The 19,650-nt window shown below is 41.6% G+C and overlaps 1 protein-coding gene across 2 annotated transcripts in view; it reads left to right on the forward strand.

Moving 5' to 3' along the window:
* The window catches only part of DRC7 (dynein regulatory complex subunit 7), a 203,212-nt gene that overhangs the window by 112,735 nt on the left and 70,827 nt on the right, over positions 1-19,650 (forward strand). For both annotated transcript variants that reach the window (XM_085637931.1, XM_085637932.1), the window contains exons 8-10: positions 1,739-1,867; positions 12,451-12,517; positions 16,563-16,691. In XM_085637931.1, the coding sequence (XP_085494057.1) occupies positions 1,739-1,867; positions 12,451-12,517; positions 16,563-16,691 (325 nt within the window). The remainder of the gene's footprint in view (positions 1-1,738; positions 1,868-12,450; positions 12,518-16,562; positions 16,692-19,650) is intronic.

A 19,650-nucleotide genomic window follows, 5' to 3' on the forward strand; every position in this document is an offset into this window, starting at 1 on the left:
AATTGTTTTAGGGCATTGAACTTGGTATCTTTTTCGGAAAATAATTTAGGAGTGGCGTCATCGTAGCATATTTCCCCATCTTCAGTGCACATTGAGAACACGAGGAGAATGTGCAAACCAAAGGCACCAATCAAGAAAGCAGTCACATTCAAAGCACCACAGGGCGCCCTGCTGCAGCCCCCTCAGTGTGACCCGTTACCTGAGCACATCCTTGCACGTGATGCAATAAATCACACGCCACAAACCAGCAGTTCTCTGGGAGATTGAATAATAGGTATAATTATTGACAACTTTACACACAGATGGATGAATGGCAGAGATGGTTTATTCTCCACTCTCACCCTCAGAAGCCTTTGGTACAGTGTGCTTGAGCACAGGGGGCGGGCAGGGCTCTCGAGCTGCCACCGAGCAATGGGCGAAGCATGCACGTCTTAAGTGGGATGACATGGGAGCGCTGAAAAGCCCATTGGGGGCATGCTACATTACACATGCCAGCACTGCAGACTAATGTGGCTGAGTCAACTTCTCAGCCAGAGATTTTTACATTTGTCACTACTGTTTTACCTTGCCTCACATACAACACCCCTCAATAGAATACTGGAAGTCCCAGGACAAACTCAGTTTGCCTGCTTCAATGCCTTACTTGTGTGCTATATCAATGCTTAACAACAATAACACATACTTCTCATGAATAATGTCAAATGTGGACATATATGCTGTTCATTTGTTTCCAAGTGAGTGTATGGCTCCAACAGAGGTGCCAGACATGGGCTGGGAGGAGGTTACTGCCAATAACTCAATTTCTTTTTTTTGGTTTTGTCACCCTAGGTGGGAGGGGTATGCCCAGACGTGTTTGCCATGCTCACTGTTCCACTGGGTTCAAGCTAGCCTGATTGATGGTGATACCCCAAAAAACAGTCCCAGGATGCCTGTTTTTGGTCCCGGGAGGAACTGGCCTGTCTGTTCAGGCTGGACTGTTTCCATGGGAAGCGGGGTCAAGACTGATTTGCATATGGCTAGGTCCAAACTGGGGTGACGCGGTGAGCAAAAAAACAATTAAATCCAGATCTGTGACTGGGGGTCAATTTTTGATTTGTTCAGTATTCCATCCATCATTTGTTATTTTTTGTTCTGTCACGCTAAGTGGGAATGGTATGCCTAGGTGTGGGTCCCGTGCTCACCGTGCCACTGGATTCAAGCTAGCCTGGCTGATGAGCATTACTCCAAAACCGATCCCAGGATGCTTGTTACTGTTCCAGGGAGGATCTGGCCTGTCAGTTCAGGCTGGACTGTCCCACGGAGAGCAGGGTCAAGACTGGTTTACATATGGCTGTGTCCAAACTGGGGTGGCGTGGTGAGCAAAAAAACAGATGGATTAAAACCAGATCTTTGACTGGGGGTGAATGCTTGATTTGTTCAGTATTCCGTTCATCATTTTTTCTTTTTGGTGTTATCTCCCTAAGTGGGAAGGGTATGCCCAGTCTATACATATCTTTATAATTTAAACTCCATTATATGTCATGTTGAATAGGAAATGCATTGGGAGAGAGCCCTTCTCCTTGAAGGTGGTGAATCTTTACACCTTTAAGTGTATTCTGTAGGCGATTCCTATCTTGTTTCAGTTAGGTATTATTTGAATTTGTCTGAATTTGGCGCTCTGAATCCTGAATTTGTTGTGCTGCCAATCTAAACATGAACAAAAGCTCTTAACAACATGGTTCATCTTTCCTGTACACAGGACCTGACCTTTGATCTGGGAGATCCAGTGAAGTGGGAATTCATGCTGCTTGGTACTGCAAAACCCCTTTTGTCCATTCCTGATGTGGAGGAGGAAGAAGAACCTGCTGGCGAAGAAGATGATGACTCAGTAAGCAAATCTTGTTTCTCAGGAGGTGAAATGTGTACTGATAGTGGATGCTTCAAAAAGTTACAGTAGTGATGTCATTAAAACACACCAGGCAAAGTACAGATGATGAGCAGGGAGTTTACCATTCAGTTGGGTTATGGGGTAATGAAAGCAGCTGTCATCACATCCCTCCCTCTTCCACATAAAAGGAGGCGCTTATCCTTAAACACTTAGGCCCTTGAAACAAGTAGTGGGATTTCACCTGGAGGAATAACTCTGACACCCACAATTTTTAGTGTCTTCAGGCCCAGAAATATCAGGTCTGCAAATTTTGGAGCTGATAGTTCCAGGCCCAGAGACACTAGACCCTTTCACATGCATTATGGCCAGGGTACATGGGTAGCAGCAAAGCCTGGCCGTGTCCGACCCCTGCAGCAATATGGGGGAACAGATAGTACACCCCATAGAGAGACTGAAGCCTGCTGTAAGAACTTGGAGTATTAGTTGAGGGTGAGGGGGTGAGAACCCACCTCAAATAATAATTACAATTCTTGTCAGGGTGAACCACAAAAGTCACTAAATAAACCTATGCTTAACTCAGGTAGCTTAACACAAAACAGTCCGGTTTAACTCAGAGAAATGTGTAAAGTATTTATGCAGTAATCAAACAGTAATAAAGTGAAAACACAACACAAGAAAAGTCCGAAACCAATTTAGATAAATAAAGTAAATTTGAATAAATAAAATGACATCAAAACAAAGAAAAGCAAATGCGTAGAACAGGAGATATGAATTTTTAAAGTTTTAATAAAAAATAGCGCCAAGAAACACAAAACGCCAACCAGGGTTATCTGGTCACACTAGACTGGGTAAGAGTCAAAAGTTAAGGCTGACCACTACGGAGCATAGGTCACATACAGGGACCAGGTTTCTACCGGTGGAAAGTTTATATTTGAACGTAGACATTTTTCTGGAGAAAAAGTAGTTGTTGATGAGTTGTCAGCGAGGGGAAGCTCAATCTGAAGCAGGACTCTGTAACGTTGCGTTGCTTGAGAGTAGGATCCCAGTGCCGTCATCGACAAAGGCAGAAAAGCTCCAAGCGTGTGAAGTCCGAAGTCTGTGCTGGAGGAGGGCTTGACATCAATGGGATGCTGATCGGCATAAGGCCCAATGAAGCTATCTACGTTTGGACTCAGAAACTTTTCTGTGAGTCAGATTTCCTTCAGCTGGGCAAACCAGACAGTTGAATCTGACTGGTAATTCGATGTCAATGATTTTGTCTCAACAGCGTTAACTGTGTCTCCTGCTGGTTCTTTTGAAAGAAAAGATGACAAAAGTTTGTAAGTCCCTGCTTTTGTCAGCAGCAGGGTCCAGGCATGTTCCAGTTGAACCGGTCGGCTAGGCAGCAACAGGGAGAGAGGCTACTGGAAGCATGTTGTGAACCTATCGCTCAAACAAGTCTTCAGCCAACTGCCCCTTGGCATCACTCCTGTGGGCTGGGTTGAGAGCAAGCAGGTTACAGTCATGCTTTAGGTTCTTATCTTAGCTGGACAGCTGTTCTTCTGATTCTTCACAGGTCTAGGAGTGTTCTTAGAGGGGCACTGGGGTTGCCACTTTTTTGCCAAGTGCCGGCCAGTGGGTGGGGGAAACTCCTGGTCACTTCCTAACCAATGGTGTGAAAGTTCCCAGAGGTGCGCTTCCTATGTGTTTTACTGTAAGCTACCCAGAGTACCCTTCTTTCCCTAAAACCAGCATGGCAGAACCCTTCTCCCCTGATCAGATCGCCCTGTGCCGACCCAGAGTTGTGGCTGTTGAAATAGGCAAACCCTCCCTTGTGGTCACTCCAAACCATTTCTGGGACAGCTCCCCTTTCCCACTAGGTTTGAGGCAAAGCTAACTATCAAGACAAAATGGAGGCAAGCCCAGGTGTGAGCTACATCTGCCAGTGACCGGGTAGGCTTCCTTTGAAGCGCAGTAAGGGGCTGGGCACAACCTCCAGGCCATCCTATTCAAGGAAGAAAATTGCTTCTCGCCACCCAAGCCCTTTGTCCACTGTCTGGCAACAATTCACATCCCCAACAGGGGAGCTAACAACGGTCAGATGACACTGAACACTGACATCAAGACCCTTTTGGCATTGGCGGGAAAATTACAACTTTCTAACTGTCATTTCCTAAATAGTAATGTAAAATCCGACTTGACCATTGAGTTGGATTTTAAATTACTATTAAAGTGAGTCATTGGGTCATCTTTCTAGCAGCTGTCATACTAAAATTAAGCACTTCAAGTTGTTATAGTGTAACACCGTATTTTCCATTGAGAGAGCCAGCCTTGCCACAGTGAAAAGTGACTTATTTTTTTTTTTTTACTGCCACACAGGTAAAACTTTAAATATACATGTGCTACTTTTTAAATACCAAGCACCCTGTCTTTTAAGCATTCAGGACCTAACCTATGGGTGCTTATAAGTATCTAAAAGGAACGGTTAGGCTTGGTAAACGGTTTATTTTGTTGGGTCAAAATGGCAGTTAAAAAATGGATACACAGGCTACAGGGTAGGCATGGAGACACGCTTTACAGTACTACTTTAGTGGGTGGCACAATGGCAGCTGCAGCCAACTAGTAACATTTAAAATACAGGCCCTGGGTAAATGTAGTAGCATATACTAGGGGCTTATAAGTAAATTAAATAATCCAATCAGGTGTATATCACTTTTACCATGCTTAACAGTGAGAGCACTAGTACTTTACCACTGGTTAGCAGGAGCAAAGAACGCAGAGCCCTATGACCAACAAAAACGGGTGCCGCAAAAGAAGGCAAAAATTTGGGGGAATGCCACGCAAATGATGATCATCCTAACACATGCACTGACAACCCTTCCCCGCCTCCCCACTACAAATCCTGTGCTCCGCACCACTCACTAGCCAAACTTCCGGCACTTTCCACCTCCTCAGGGTACTCTGAATGTTTCAGCAGTTTTCCCCCCAAAATCAGAAAGAAATGCACAGAAAATAAGGCAGTATTACGGGTTAATGCAGGTACTCCACAGTCTGGGGATACTGGTTGAAATTGGGTATCTTGGTCTCCCAGTGTTGCTGCACCTAATTCCGGGTCACTGATAATGAAAGTCCCAAACCAGAAAAAACCCTGAGAATGCAATTTCCTATCAAACTTTAATTGGAAGACAAAGGCAATAATAGGACAGAAACAAGAAAAAAGTTATTAAATGTGTCTGTAAGTGGATGATAGTTGGTAGTGATTTGTTTTATATTTTTTAATCACGTCATGTCACTCCTCACCTCCATGTCCACAGCCCTGGACAGGCACAGATCTCACTAAATCTAGACAACTGTTGACTCGGCAGAGCAGCTTCAGTGGCAACTTCTGGTCAGGACTAGAGTTCTGGCTGCTTAGGTCAAGTAGCCCCGAGATCAGAAATTATTAGCCTGTCTGTTAACACTCCGATTGTCTCAAACTGTGATGCTCCTGTCCTCTGACCAGCCTGAACACTTCAGGGTTATGATTATTAGGTAGTCACCTAATTCTCAATTTTTTGTTGTTTTTCCCCAAGAGAATTGACTGTCAGAGGCTGCAGGAGGCATGGTAATATGCCAAACACTTGCTTGCCACATACACCATAGCCATAGCTTAGTTGCCTGATCTAATCTTTCAATCAGTGCAGATAGCATAGTTATCACTCACCCTTTAGAAATAGCGGAGACACCCCTCACATGCCACAGTTAGCAGAGAAGTCCACTGCTTGCCACAAATAGCATAACTATCCTTTGACAGAGAGAAGAGTGAGGCTTTGCTCAGTTGATTAACACCTAGAATTGGGTCTATTAGGTCCTAGATCAGGAACAATGTACTCCTGCACCACAAATGGCATCAAAGCACTTAGGTTGTTTGGAAGAATTCAACTCCCTATGTGACCACAATGACATACCAATGGACATTCGATTAATGGCCATAAAACCCAAGCCCTCGTTGCAGAGTCACCTGCAAGTAATAACCTGTTACATATCTCTTACTTACGCCTGTTAGGTCCTAGGATCGCAAGATCTGTCCTCATGTACGAAAGCCACCACCAAGAAAACCCCACCTAAAAAAACATTTTCTGGGAAAAAAGGAATGATCAAATATCTCAGAACTCAGAAATATGGGCACGATCTCTGAACATATGACCAGAAATGCAGGGTCTACCAGTGGCCACACTGTTGACAAACACTTTTCTACATGTGAGTAATTCAAAAACATTATGAGCTGCATTGACTGTAATGTAAAGTGAGAGCTGGTGCTGAGTTACAAGAGGTGTGTTCCATTTCTCCTTGATTGTTATGCTATTCCAGGAGTCATTTGCTTGATGAGCAATAGAAGGCACATGCATGTCTTAGAGCGGTACATACTACTAGTGGCATTTCAAGCATCCCTAAAACCTGTCAACTACTTTATGCTGAAGATGGGCAAGAACTCAGAAACACATCTCCTGAAATGCAATCATTGGTCGCTCCAACACTGGCAGTAAACCCTCTTCTGTTAGTAATTCAAAAGTACCATGAACTGCATCTACCAGAATGCAGTGGGAGAACTGGGGATGATTTGCTGCCAGTGTGCTAACTCCCTCCTTGATTGTCAGGCTACTCTGGAAATTGTGTGAAATGCTTTGGAGTGGTACTTTGCCTGAAATACTACAAGCAGGATTTAAAGCACCACAAAACCTACCTGCTATTTACTTAGTAGGGTGTGGCCTGTCATTGTATAATATGGTATTGTATGGTATGGCATGGCCTACCATTTTATGATACGGTATGGTATGATAAGGTATAGCCTGTGATTGTATGCTATGGTATAGTACAATATGGGTATACAATGACAGCCCATTCCATGCCGTACCATACCATACAATGGCAGGCCATACCATAGTATACAATGACGGATCATACCATACCATGTAATGACAGGCAATACCATACCCTACCATACCGTACCATCCATACCATGCCATACTAAATCATACTATTCAATAACCGGCCATACCATACCATACCACACCATACTATACAATGACAGGTCATATCGGATCATTCCATAATATAAAATGACAGGCCATTCCATACCATAACGTACCAAACCATACCATACTATACAATGACAGGTATACCATACTATACAAAGACAGGGCATTCCATACCATACTATACAATGACAGCCCATACATACCATTCCATACCATACCATACTATACAATGACAGGTCATACCATAGTGTACAATGACTAAAAATACCATAGCATACTATAGAATGACAGGCCATACAATACCATTCCATAATATGCAATAACAGGTCATACCATGTAATACTATACAATATAGTATCTGGCCATACAATACCATGCTATAGAATGACACATCATACCACACCATTTTATACAATGACAGGCCATAGCATACCACAGTGTACAATGGCAGGACATACCATACCATACTATAAAATCACAGGTCATATCATAGTAAAATGAAAAGCCATATAATACCATGCTACACAATGGCAGGCCATATGATAACATACCATACTATACAATAACAGGCCACACCATACCCTTACATACAATACGATACTATACAATGACAGGCCACATCATATTATACTTTACGATGACAAGCCATACCATACCACACCATACTTTAGAATGACAGGCCACCATACCATACTATACAATGAAAGGCCATATGGTACCATACTATACCCTGGCAGTCCATACCCAACCATACCATATCACACCACACCATACTATGCAATGGCAGGCCATATCATACCATTCTGTACAATGACAGACCATACTATACTGTACTATATGAAGACAGGCCATACCTTACTTTAAAATGACATACACTTCCATACTAGACAGTTATAGGACATACCATACTATTAAATACAATGACAGGCCAACCCACCCATGCTCTCCTATCCCATACTATCCAATGACAGGCCATACCATGCCGTACCACACCATGCTATGGAATGGCAGGCCGTACCATACCATACCATACAATGATAGGCCATATCAAACCATATCATACTATACAATGACAGGCCATATCTTACCATACTATACAATGACAATCCATATGGTACCATACAATGACAGGCTGCACCATACCATACCATACTATATAGTGACAGGCCATATCATACTATACAATGACAGGCCGTACCATACTATACAATGACAGGCCGTGCCATACATGCCATGCCTAACTATACCATACATACCATACTATACAATGACTCGCCATACCATACCATACCATACCATACTATACAAAGACAGAACATACCATACTATACCATACTATATACCAGACTTTTAGGAAAATAATTGAATTCAAAACTCTCTGTATCATACATAAAGTAAAATATGCCCAGAGACTGCATATCATGAGTCAACCTATTGTGCCACATAATAAACACGTGTCAGTAACCACTTCCTTCTGTCCACTCCTAGAATAAACAGGGCTAGAAGTGGAGGGCGATCTTACGCCTACTTGGCATCCAAACTCTGGAACTCCCCATCAAATTGATCTAACTAAGAGCTAACAGAAATTTGCTTAGCTTTAGAAAGCAACTGAAGACGTGTTTGTTTAGATAAGTAGTACGTCATCATTTCATGATTCCAGTCAGCGATGGGAAACATAAGAACTGGAAAATCAAACTATACAATGACACGCCACATGGTACCATATGATAACAGACAATACAATACTATACAATGACAGAAGGTACAATACTGTACCATACTATACAATGATAGGCCAGACCATAACATACTATAGAACAACAGACTATACAAAACCATACTGTACAGTGATAGACCATACCATAGTATACAATGACAGGCCATATTATACCATACCACACTATACAATGACAGACAATGCCATACAATAAAATGACAGACCATACCATACTAAACTACACACTGACAGGCCATACCATACTATACAATGACAAGCCATAACATACTATGCAATGACAAGCCATACCATACCATGCCATACTATACAATGACAGGTCATACCATACACACAATGAAAGGCCATACCTTACCATACCATACTATATGACAGGACGCCATACCTTACAATACCATACTCTATGACAGGACATACCATACAATGACCGGCCATACCATACATACTATACTGAACAATTGCAGATAATACCATATCACACTATACAATGACAAGCCATATAATACCATACTATTAGTTGACAGGACATACTATGCCATACAATGACAGACGATACCATACCATAACTGGCCATACCATACCAAGGCATACTACACCATACCATCCTATACAATGACAGGCCATACCATGCAATACTATATTATACAATGAAAGACCATACCCTACCATAACCATTCTATACAATGACAGGTCATTTAACATACTGAACAGTGGCAGGCCGTACCATACCATACTATTTAATCACATGCCATACCATACCATAAAATGACAGGCCATACTAAACAATGACAGGCCATACCATACACACAATGAGAGGCCATACTTTAACATGCTATAGTATATGACAGGCCATACCATACCATACCACAGAATGATAGGCCATACCATACTATACAGTGAAAGGTCATAACATGCCATACTGAACAATGCCAGGCCATACTATATAATACTATAAAATCACATGCCATAAAATACCATAATGTATTAAAGAATGACAAGCCATATCATGCCATGCTATACAATGGCATGCCATATGATGACATACCATGCCATACAATGCAGGCCATGCCATGCCATACCATACCATACCATACCATACCATGGCATAGCACACCATATCATATTATATCATTACAGTCCATAGCATACAATACTATACCATAGAAGTGTGTTCTTTTATTATCAGCCATTCTGTTGTACAACATGGAAAAATAAAACTGACAAGCCAAAAGATCTCACGTAAGCAAGACATATTGGCTTTGCCAATGCTTGTTAAGAAAATGGCCAGATCTTGCTTTTTTATCTTAGCAAAGTAGTCTTTCACGGCTTAATATCCTTCTGATCTCAGTGAGGGAATAGCAGTTTTTTGTTTGGATATATAACAATTCACTTTTTCTGGGTCCAAATAAATCCACTTTAACAGAGTGACATGCTACACTCAGATGTGCGGCTTTTGGTATGATTGTCCTACTTAATGAGAATCTTCACAATATGCTCATTGGCATTATACGATGCAAGCTATTGTGTTAGGAACTATGCTCATAACTGTAGTACCAGTAATAGTAGTACTTGATACTTCTTTTGAAACCGTTTTCAAGAAGATCCATTGATGCTGCATTTTAATTTTTAAAGGTTCTCAAGGGCTACTTCTCTGATGCCTTGCAATCAATTTTGTAAGCGCAACACATAGTTTTGCGCTTACAGAATTGCTCTGGAGCAATCTATGGAATAGTGTATATTCTACTGGTTGTTCAATTCACTCAGCACCTTTAACAAGGTCCAAAGCTGTCTATCAGCTCTTGGAGGGACAGGTTCTTGTTGAAGACTGTGGTGTCCTATGTACAAATAAGATCAGTGGTAATGGTACTGCCCAATATTTAGCAAGTGGTTCAACAACTTTCCTAAGCATCTGTTTAATGATTTGATTGTTCCTCGGTCTGTGGATGTGCGCTGATGTTTTGATTCTAAGGGCAAAATATATCTGTTGGCAGCAATTGATCATTTTTCCAACCTGGTCCACTAAGCCCCGCATGATGGTTTTAAGCTGAACAACATATGGACCAGAAATCCTGCGCTAAATAGAGCGGGCCTTCCGCCACATTGACTGGGTGGTCTTGGAGAAGAAGTGGCACTTGATCTTAGATTACCAGCAATAGCGGCAGCTGAAGTTTCACCATCAGAAACCTAGTGGTTTCTTGACTTCTAAATGTGGTGGGGGAATCTTGAATTTGTTGAAACACCTGCCGATTTACACCAGGGCTTCAATTCGACAAACTCTTATGAAGTCCTAAGTTTCTAATAGTGTGGTCATGTGTATCGCTATCCTGAAGGAAGACAGGTAAACCATTGTTTGTGCAATATCCTTGTTGTTCAAATTTTGTATTGACAACATCTGTGTGTGATCAAAGATAGCCTAGGCTGTTAAAGCTGGCTTTGATTGTGTAGTTTCTCTCTGCTTCATTACATGAATTGGAGTTGCCTTTGATGTACTAATAGTTCAACACCATAATCAGCCAAATCTTAGTTTCAGGTCACGAGGTCATGCAAATGCACAGCTCTATCGTCTAATCAAAGCTTTGGGCTTGGAGATTCTTCCTGGAAGACAAATGCATTTTTGAGTACCTGCCTCCTAATGATCAAAGAAATATTCATTCTACCTGCTTCTGATAGATGAGGGCCAAATGTATGAAGGTTTTTGTGTTTTCCAACCCTACGAATCGGTAAATCGGGGGGGTTGTGAACACTAAACCCTTTATCTTGTATATTAAACACATAAAGCAATTTGTAAAACTATTTCTAAATCATTAAATGTGTTTAGAAATGTATATCAAATTGAAATGTGTTTTTGACATCCCCATACAGATTCTGTAACCTATGTGTTAATGTTTTACAACCGTAATCCAGTCACAAAACATTGAAGAAATACTGTCTCCCACATTTGGGTGGTAGCCCTGTCACCAAAGAAAAGGATTACCGTTTGGACCTTTTTCCCTTTGTGATTGCAAATGAAAGTTTGTGTGTTAGTATATCCAGAAAGCCACTGCCGACTCTCAAACAAAGGAAACCTGGCGGCGTTTAAAAAAAGTTGATTTCATTTAAAGGTGATTACAGACATGAGAGTCTGCTGACCCTAACAGGCCACCATCTCTGTGATGGTCTCCAATCAGAGTGATTTGCAATTAGCAACCAACCTCATGAATAACAATTTAGTAAATCTTAATGTGACCCACTCTGATTCCTTATTTCACAAAATAAAACAGTGGTTAAGAAAAGTTGGTTCTCAATTTGACCCATAATCCTTTGATCAACTGTGAGCCAGTAGATCTTTTATAGGACCCTGGGTATTGTTGTGCAATTTCTTAAGATTGAGGCAAAGTCCAACAGCTTCATTTTGTAGACTCTGAAGTTGGTGTACTTCATTCTTTGGTGAGTCAGCTTAGATTATGTTACAGCAGTCTGAACAATATCAGTGGAATTGTAGCCAAAACATTTGCAAAGGCCTAAATAGGAAAATAAAGGAGAGAACCGAATCTGAAAACAAAACAAAATCAGTGGTAGTTGTTGCAAATGACCAAGCAGTGTTAATTAACAGTTGAGAGTCGAGCGAAGGAAGTGCATGCCCACAGCTCATGTGCTTTTAGACCAAGTTCAGTGAAATGACTGCGAGACAAAATTCCGAATTAATCGGTTATCGGAAGAAGGATGCAAATAAACGGAACTTTTATGGTATTGTGCAGGTAACTCATAGATATGTATGTTTTTGGACATGTTCTGCCATCAATCTAACCATTTTCTGGCCTGTGAACCTCATTCTTGGCTGGTATGAGTGATTCTCATCTCCTCTCCTACAGGACAAGGATAAGGACATATTCAACATGCCGCCATCGTGGGTGGAACCAATTGAAGTGTCCCCAAAAGGTATGCCTCACTACCATCCATAGCTCATCCATATCTCTTCACTTTCCTTTCTTCTTCTGTCTCTCTCCTCCAGTCTCTTGACTATTCCCTTCATTTCTTTTCTTGTACTTCCTTTCTTGAAGTCTGTATTTTCAAGATGGGTGCCCATTCCCTTTGTCTCTACACCCTGGCACTGCAAGCAGACATCAACTGTGATTCAGAACACCCTGTGCCCTCCATATTTTACAGTAATCCAAGCAGCTCAATTAATTTTGAACGCTCCTAACCCTTTTGATGGCCTATTTTGGTAACCAAGGCACAGCAAAGTAACAGTAATTGTGTTTGATACTTTGATAGATTTTCAGATTATTGTAAACCAAAATGAGCCCATTCATCTCTCAAGACTACCTTTCCACTTCAGTCGTTGAATAGAAAACAGATAGTTTACTTTAAATAACCCTCACCCACCAGGGTTTTCCCTTGGTGGCACGCTCCATCATTGGGTTCTTCCCGTTCCTCTGTGGAATGGTGTGGCCTACGACTTACGGGTTATGTGGGAGCACTTTTTGATGTATACTATGAAGGATGAAGAAACAAATAGTGTTTTTGTTTAAAACATGGAAAAATAAAAAATGCCTGGCTAGTAGGGAAATAATTCTATTAATGTCTCTATCCGGTATGGTTAAAATTTGGTGGGGAAAATAGAAACTCATGGACTTGTGTTCCTGATGTTTCTGCAGTCTACATGTTTCAAGCCCTACCCCAGGAATGTTCCGTGGCACCACTCCTGTCAATATTTAATTTTAAATGCACTGTACTCTAGGGAAAATCAAAAGAAATACATATACATACAGTACCGATTTGGTAATATGCCTGTAAGATGTGTTAAAAGCCAAAATAAGGCTTTCTATTCAACAACTGAAGTGGAAATGTAGTCCTGAGAGACGGATGGGCTCATTTTGATTTGCAATTTAACGAATAGAAGGGCGAGTCATCTATCTTTTTTCCTCTACCTCCTCCTTTTTTTTCGAGTAGGTTTTTCAAATTAAACACTGCCTGTTAGGAACCTGCAGTATCACCCACTCTCAGGTATCTCTGCCATGGAGATTCTTTCACTCATCACATGTGCCCTGCAATAAATAATTAGAATGAATCCACTGAACAAACTCCATTTGTATGGAAAGATAGTGTCTTATGGCATAAGCAATGGTACTCTAAAGAATATTCACCGAAGGAAAAAAAGGCAAATCTTCATGAATACTGAAACTGATGAAATGCCTATCATTAACCAGATCATAAGCATATATTGTGGCTGATACATGCACATATGGTTATTGCCATGGCATATCCACAAGACAGTCTCCTTGATTACAGCTTTTCCAATAAAACCCTGATGCCCTACAAAAAATATAAACTCTACCTTCAAAGGAAATGTACTAGTCAGTACGCGTATCCACTACACAGTGCACAAAACAATAGCAGAGCCCAGCACAGTCAAACAAATAGGATGGCTACTACAGCCAGCGGGGCCATCAACTGTACCGGCAACACTCAATTCAACAAAAGCAGCAGTAGAGAACTAAGTATCACCAGTGGAAGAATAAAAGGAGGAGAGGAGGACAGCTGCAATCATCCTCAGCAGAAAGACTACTTCAGACATCTAAACATTGGCATCCCTAATTCATCCTCACCATTTCCCACTCTGGTTGTATGGAGCATTGTTGATTACCTGTAAAAGTGCCATAGTTAGTAGGATGCAGGAGCTGTGCTTACACAGTGTTCTACAGGTTGTTAAGAGCCCATCTAACATTCCTTCTGAAAGTGCTTTCAGATTGTCAAATCTGAACTCTAACTCCACACCTTTCTTTTACAAAATACTTCCTATCCAGCAAAAAATTCTATAAGTGCCCTAGATGTGCCTTAGGTGTGAAATGGACTCTTTGGCTGCAACTGAGCAAAACATAAGAGATCAGAATAGGTCTTTCTAGCAACTACGTGAACAGGGAAGGCAAATCTGAAACATTCCAAAACCATTAGATTATATTTTGTAGCATTAATTGATACAAAAAGGTAAACACGTTTGTTTCAGGAATACCCATGGCACATTCTGCTAGAAGGAATTTATCAACTATTGTCCATACAAACAATATACTTATAGCTGAAATTTGCAGAGCAGCTACCTGGAGCGCAGTACACACATTTACAAAGAAAAATCCTGGTTCTCCATCATGGAAACCATTGGGAAAACTGTGAGGTCATCTTCAAAATTATTAACGCCTTATGCTAGCCTCAAGAGTAACTGAGTTTCTAGTGATAAATATATATTTTCCAGCAAAGCCTGGTCAACCTAGTGTATTAAAGGAAATGTGTGTTTTCCGCTGTGTAAAACTGAACTGCCTATCCGCCTAAATACTTCCTCTTTTCTAAAAGGTTCATAGGATGATAAACCTACTTTGTTGATTTTAGAGATTTATTTATACTGTTAAGCAAAAAGAAAAGAAAATGCACCTAAGAGGGACCTATATTTTTTAAAAGATGTTTTTCCTAGTGAAGTCTTATGGGATCAGAGGAAGAGCCTATTCATTTTCCATGACTTCAGCTCAGATGCCCATGGTGGTCACTTTTCCTTTCTTGCAATAACTGCAGCATGAAGAATCAGTTCTATTAATTCATTCCCTTCATTATTGTGCTGCATTTCAATACGTTATGGTAGCCCTGAGCAGCAATACTTGTCAAAGATGGTATCATATTGGTACCAATGCCTGTAGGAAGTCTTTTGTCAAGCCTCTTGCTTCCATTTGAAAAGGAATCTCTCTAACATGGAATTCTTCTGCTTGGTTGGAGTTAGGATCCTTCCACAATACCCGCTGGCACTTCTTGACTATGATGCAGAATGATTCTGAGGGAACAATATGGAGACCACCCCTTTCTGGGAAATTGCTTCAGCACATCATTTTTGCTTGTTTTCAGTGAAAGATGACCTCAAATTTAACCTTTTGTGTCTCGTAGCATGCAAAAAGCAGTTTTTGGCATCATGCAAGTTTCTCTTGTGTGCATATACAAAGATTCTATTGGCCCAGATGTGCATTAATTTGCCAGCATTTCGTAGCATGAATTCTTGCAGCATATATGATAATAACTTTTGCACTGAACTGCTTCAGAATCCTTTCTGCTTAGGACGGGTGTTTTCTTCACCCTACACCCTTGGAGGAACTTCCTTGGTATGTATCCAAGGAAGGGAATTAAACTGTTGCACTACCTGTAAGGTGGTATTGACAAATTATAATGCATAAACAGGCCACCTTATTTGGACAGCAAAAAAATGTTGTTGATGTATTGTAGTAGTGTTGACTTTGGTGTTAGGGATGGTTGAGGTAGGAAGGTAGGATGCCGGGGGGGGAAGGGGTGCAGGGAGGGAGAACTGGAATGTAGTAGGTCAACAGCCAATCAACCGAGCCTGGCCTATTGCAGTCAGTGACTATTCATGGTGCGATGATCTGCAGGATTTATCGTTAATGCATTACAGATGGGTCTCTCTTATTTCTCATACACCTAATTGTACCACCACACATTCTTCCTAGGAAATGTCTTTACTGCAGCACTATGAATAAGTTTTAAAGAGAGTTAAACTATTCAACATATATCTTATAATTGAATTTAAGAAGCGCCAGTGGATGGTAGGAGCCCAAGATGGTAGTGTCCGGTTTAGGCAAAGATATGAGCAGGGCTGCATACAGGACGCATCTTAAAGTTCTAGCAGTTGGGGGGGCCTATACAGGAACAAATGCTTTGTAGTATTCATCTGGTAAGCCTTCTGGCCCCAGGGTTTTGCCCATGGCTAGGGCTCTGATGGCTTCACAGACCTCGAAAAGCGGGATGGGTTCCTCTAGCTTCGGGCGCTGCTTGGGTGTTATGGTGGGTAAGCGAATTGTTGAATAGAAATCTGCCAGATGGTCCGGGTTAGTGCAAGTGACCGACTCATATAATAATTTATAGTGCCTAACCTTACTGAACACCCAACCCATGCTATTCAACTTTTAACTCTTGCTTTCTTTCTCCCCTGCAGAATTCGAAAGCAGGAGTCCAGAAGGGAAAAAGGTGATTCAGTACAAGAAGTCCAAACTTGAGAAGTGGGCACCTTACTTGTTGGAGGATGGGCTGGTGTCACGCCATACTGTCTATCAAGACAATGAGTGTAAGATGGAGGACTCTGGGGCTGGCAGATAAATTCAATTATATGGTAAATTCAGTTTGTGGTGGCCTCACCCACAAAGGCCAAGGGAGATTTGCCCTCAGTCAACATTCTGTTGTGAACAGTAGGGGAACCGATCCACAAAGTTAAGTTTAAAAAGCTGTACCTTACAGATATTGTTAATTAGATTTACACATATGTGTAATTTGCAATTGTTTGCTAATTCATTTGCAATTCTGTAGGACTCATCCATAATGTAAGCACAGCATACATAATGTATGTTAAGAACGGGAAAATTTTCCCAGGAGATGCAGTACATGAAAGGAAGAAGATGCCACCACATTGATCTGTGTCTTGAAGGAATTCTATTCAAAATGAATTTGCATAAGAAAAAGTGCACATAGTGAATTTCTTAGGAGATTATTCACATATAGCTTGGACATCCTCAGACTTAAACTTGATTTTGGTGTTTGGTAGTTTGTGGATCTTGGCCACCACTCAGTTAGCCGCCTCCACCCACCCTCCAAACATAACTCCACAGAAGTGCGGTACTCCCAGGCAATTTACCACGAATGCATCAGCACCTGCAGCATCCGAACCCCCAAGTATGCCAAGCACCACTAAACCGGTGAAGTATCCAGACTATATGAATCCTATACCTAATGCAATATCCACCTTGGAAACCTGAGTTGTCTTTTAAAGCTCTATCCACTGTTTCCGAATTATCCATACTGCGTGTAAATATTTCCCTAAACTAATAATAATCACCACCTGTGTATCTATTTTTAATATCCTAAGTGTTGGGCCCAGTGACCTTATACATAGTGATCTACAAAGGGGGATGATCCATTTTCTCCTTGGGGCTTTATAAGCCACACAACAAAATAATATGTGGCTTAGTGATTGAGAAGCAGTACCACAGACAGGACAGATAGTATTGGGGTTCTTGGGGTTTGCCCATCTAGCTGTATATTCTCCTGTGGGCAAGGTCCCATATCCGTACTTTAGATATAACTGTCTAGGGAGCGAACCCTGGCTGGCGTCTAAAGAAGGCTCATTCAGAGGGACAATCTTATGGTCAAGAAATTGATCTGTTAGACACCCTGGTTTACTGTTCCTCCCCTTTCTCTGGCTTGGTGTCAAATGAGAATCTTCTGGAGAGTCCCAAAGATTCTCAAGAGCGATGGACTGGAACATTCTCTTTACATACAACAACCATGGAATCCTCAGATGGCCTTCTGGCTTTAGAATTTCTCTAAGTGGAGCTCTATAGGGCTCCAACTCTGGTACTGGCCACAGCCTGTGCCAGAATAATAATGGACGCGCCTCTGTAGTAAATGAAATGGGATATAATCCCATATCTTACACTATGGAAGGTATGTAAACCATATGGGTTATCTCAAGAGTATCTACATACCCCACGTTGGTACTGAACTGGCTCAAACCAGTCCTATGTGCTTGGACACTATCATTCTCTATAGAAAATAAATCAGAGCAATGCTTGGCCACTTACAGTGATCATTATGAAATGCAACTGAGCTAACTGCGGAACGGCTGCCATGCGCCTATATGGCCCAAAATGTCTTCGAGTCCCCCTGTTTTGCTGCATGTCCTAATTCTGCCCAGACCTTAACCTCCCAGATATTTTGTGCTCTTTTAAGCTCAGCCTTGTAGTCATTAGTTAGGACTGTGTTACCTAATATACTAGGCTTAATCACTTCTATGTACGATTTTAATGGCCCAGTGAGTTCCAACATCAGGGATTTGTGGTCACTATCTGCTCTTCCCACTACTGTCATGTCACCCTTATAGGCCTACAGGTGCAAGGAAATAAATATATAATCTATTCTACTTGTGTTATTTGCACGTCTAAAGGTTATTGCGCCTTCTTGGTTTGACGGCAACCTCCCATTGCATGCTCTTAGCCCAGTTCTTAATGTAATAACCAGTAATTGCAAAGCCAGTGTTGAGCATTTTTTTACTTGGGAGATGCCCACTCTTGGAATATTCCATGGGGAGTCCTCCTCGTCTGATATGGATGAAATACAGCTATCTAAGGGTTCCATTGTAATATTAAAATCACCTAACACTAATGTTTAGGCTTCACAAGGCAAGGAGCTTAGTTTATTTTCCAAAAGGATTAATGTCACGGATTCCTTATGCTTGCACTGGGGTCTATTACAAACATTAAAAAGCTAGAGGCAGGAGTTATCTTTACATTGTTTCCATCCGAGTAACTCAGGTGTAGTTCCAGCAAGGAGGGTGGTTTTACAACTCAATGAGTTTTTTACCCAAATTGCCATACTCTTAAGAAGAGGACTTATAGTGGTGTGCAGCGCTTCTGGCTCGCGATATTCCTGGTACTGGAGGAGATCACAGGGGAGGCTGTGGCCTGTAAACGGCTAGTAGCCCTCCTAGGTTATGACAAGGACGTCCGAAGGATTGCTGGTGACTTGTGGCCCTAAGCCTGCTATTGGCGTAACGTAGAACAGCAATGCGGGTCCCTTTCCCGCTGTGAAAGAGTGGCATACTGACATGATGCCTTGCAATACCCAATCAGATGCTTAGCACAATCTTATGCCAGCTCGTAACTGCCAAAATGGTAAATGGGGCCCATACCAGGAGTAGGTTGCATGTGCAAGGAGTGATGAAGATGTGGATGGGGAGGCGAGTGGTGGAGTGTACTAGGTTCCGCATGATGGCCTAGCCTGCTTGTTTGTCATCCCCGTTACGCCTGTTGTATGCGAGGGGTGGCATTGAGGTGCGGGTAAAGACTCCTGTTTCACATGTCATGTGCCAATACATGAAAGGACATCTGCGGGGAAAGCATATTTGCTGTTGTATGCTGCACTGTATATTCAGCCTGAATCATAACCATGCAACTCGTCTGTGCTGGAAATGCCATTCTATATCTCCTGATTGTCGAACAAAATGAGAATACTTAAAAAAAAAATAATAATAA

Source organism: Triturus cristatus, chromosome 12 (assembly GCF_964204655.1).
Source record: "Triturus cristatus chromosome 12, aTriCri1.1, whole genome shotgun sequence".
In the NCBI taxonomy this organism is placed as follows: domain Eukaryota; kingdom Metazoa; phylum Chordata; class Amphibia; order Caudata; family Salamandridae; genus Triturus; species Triturus cristatus.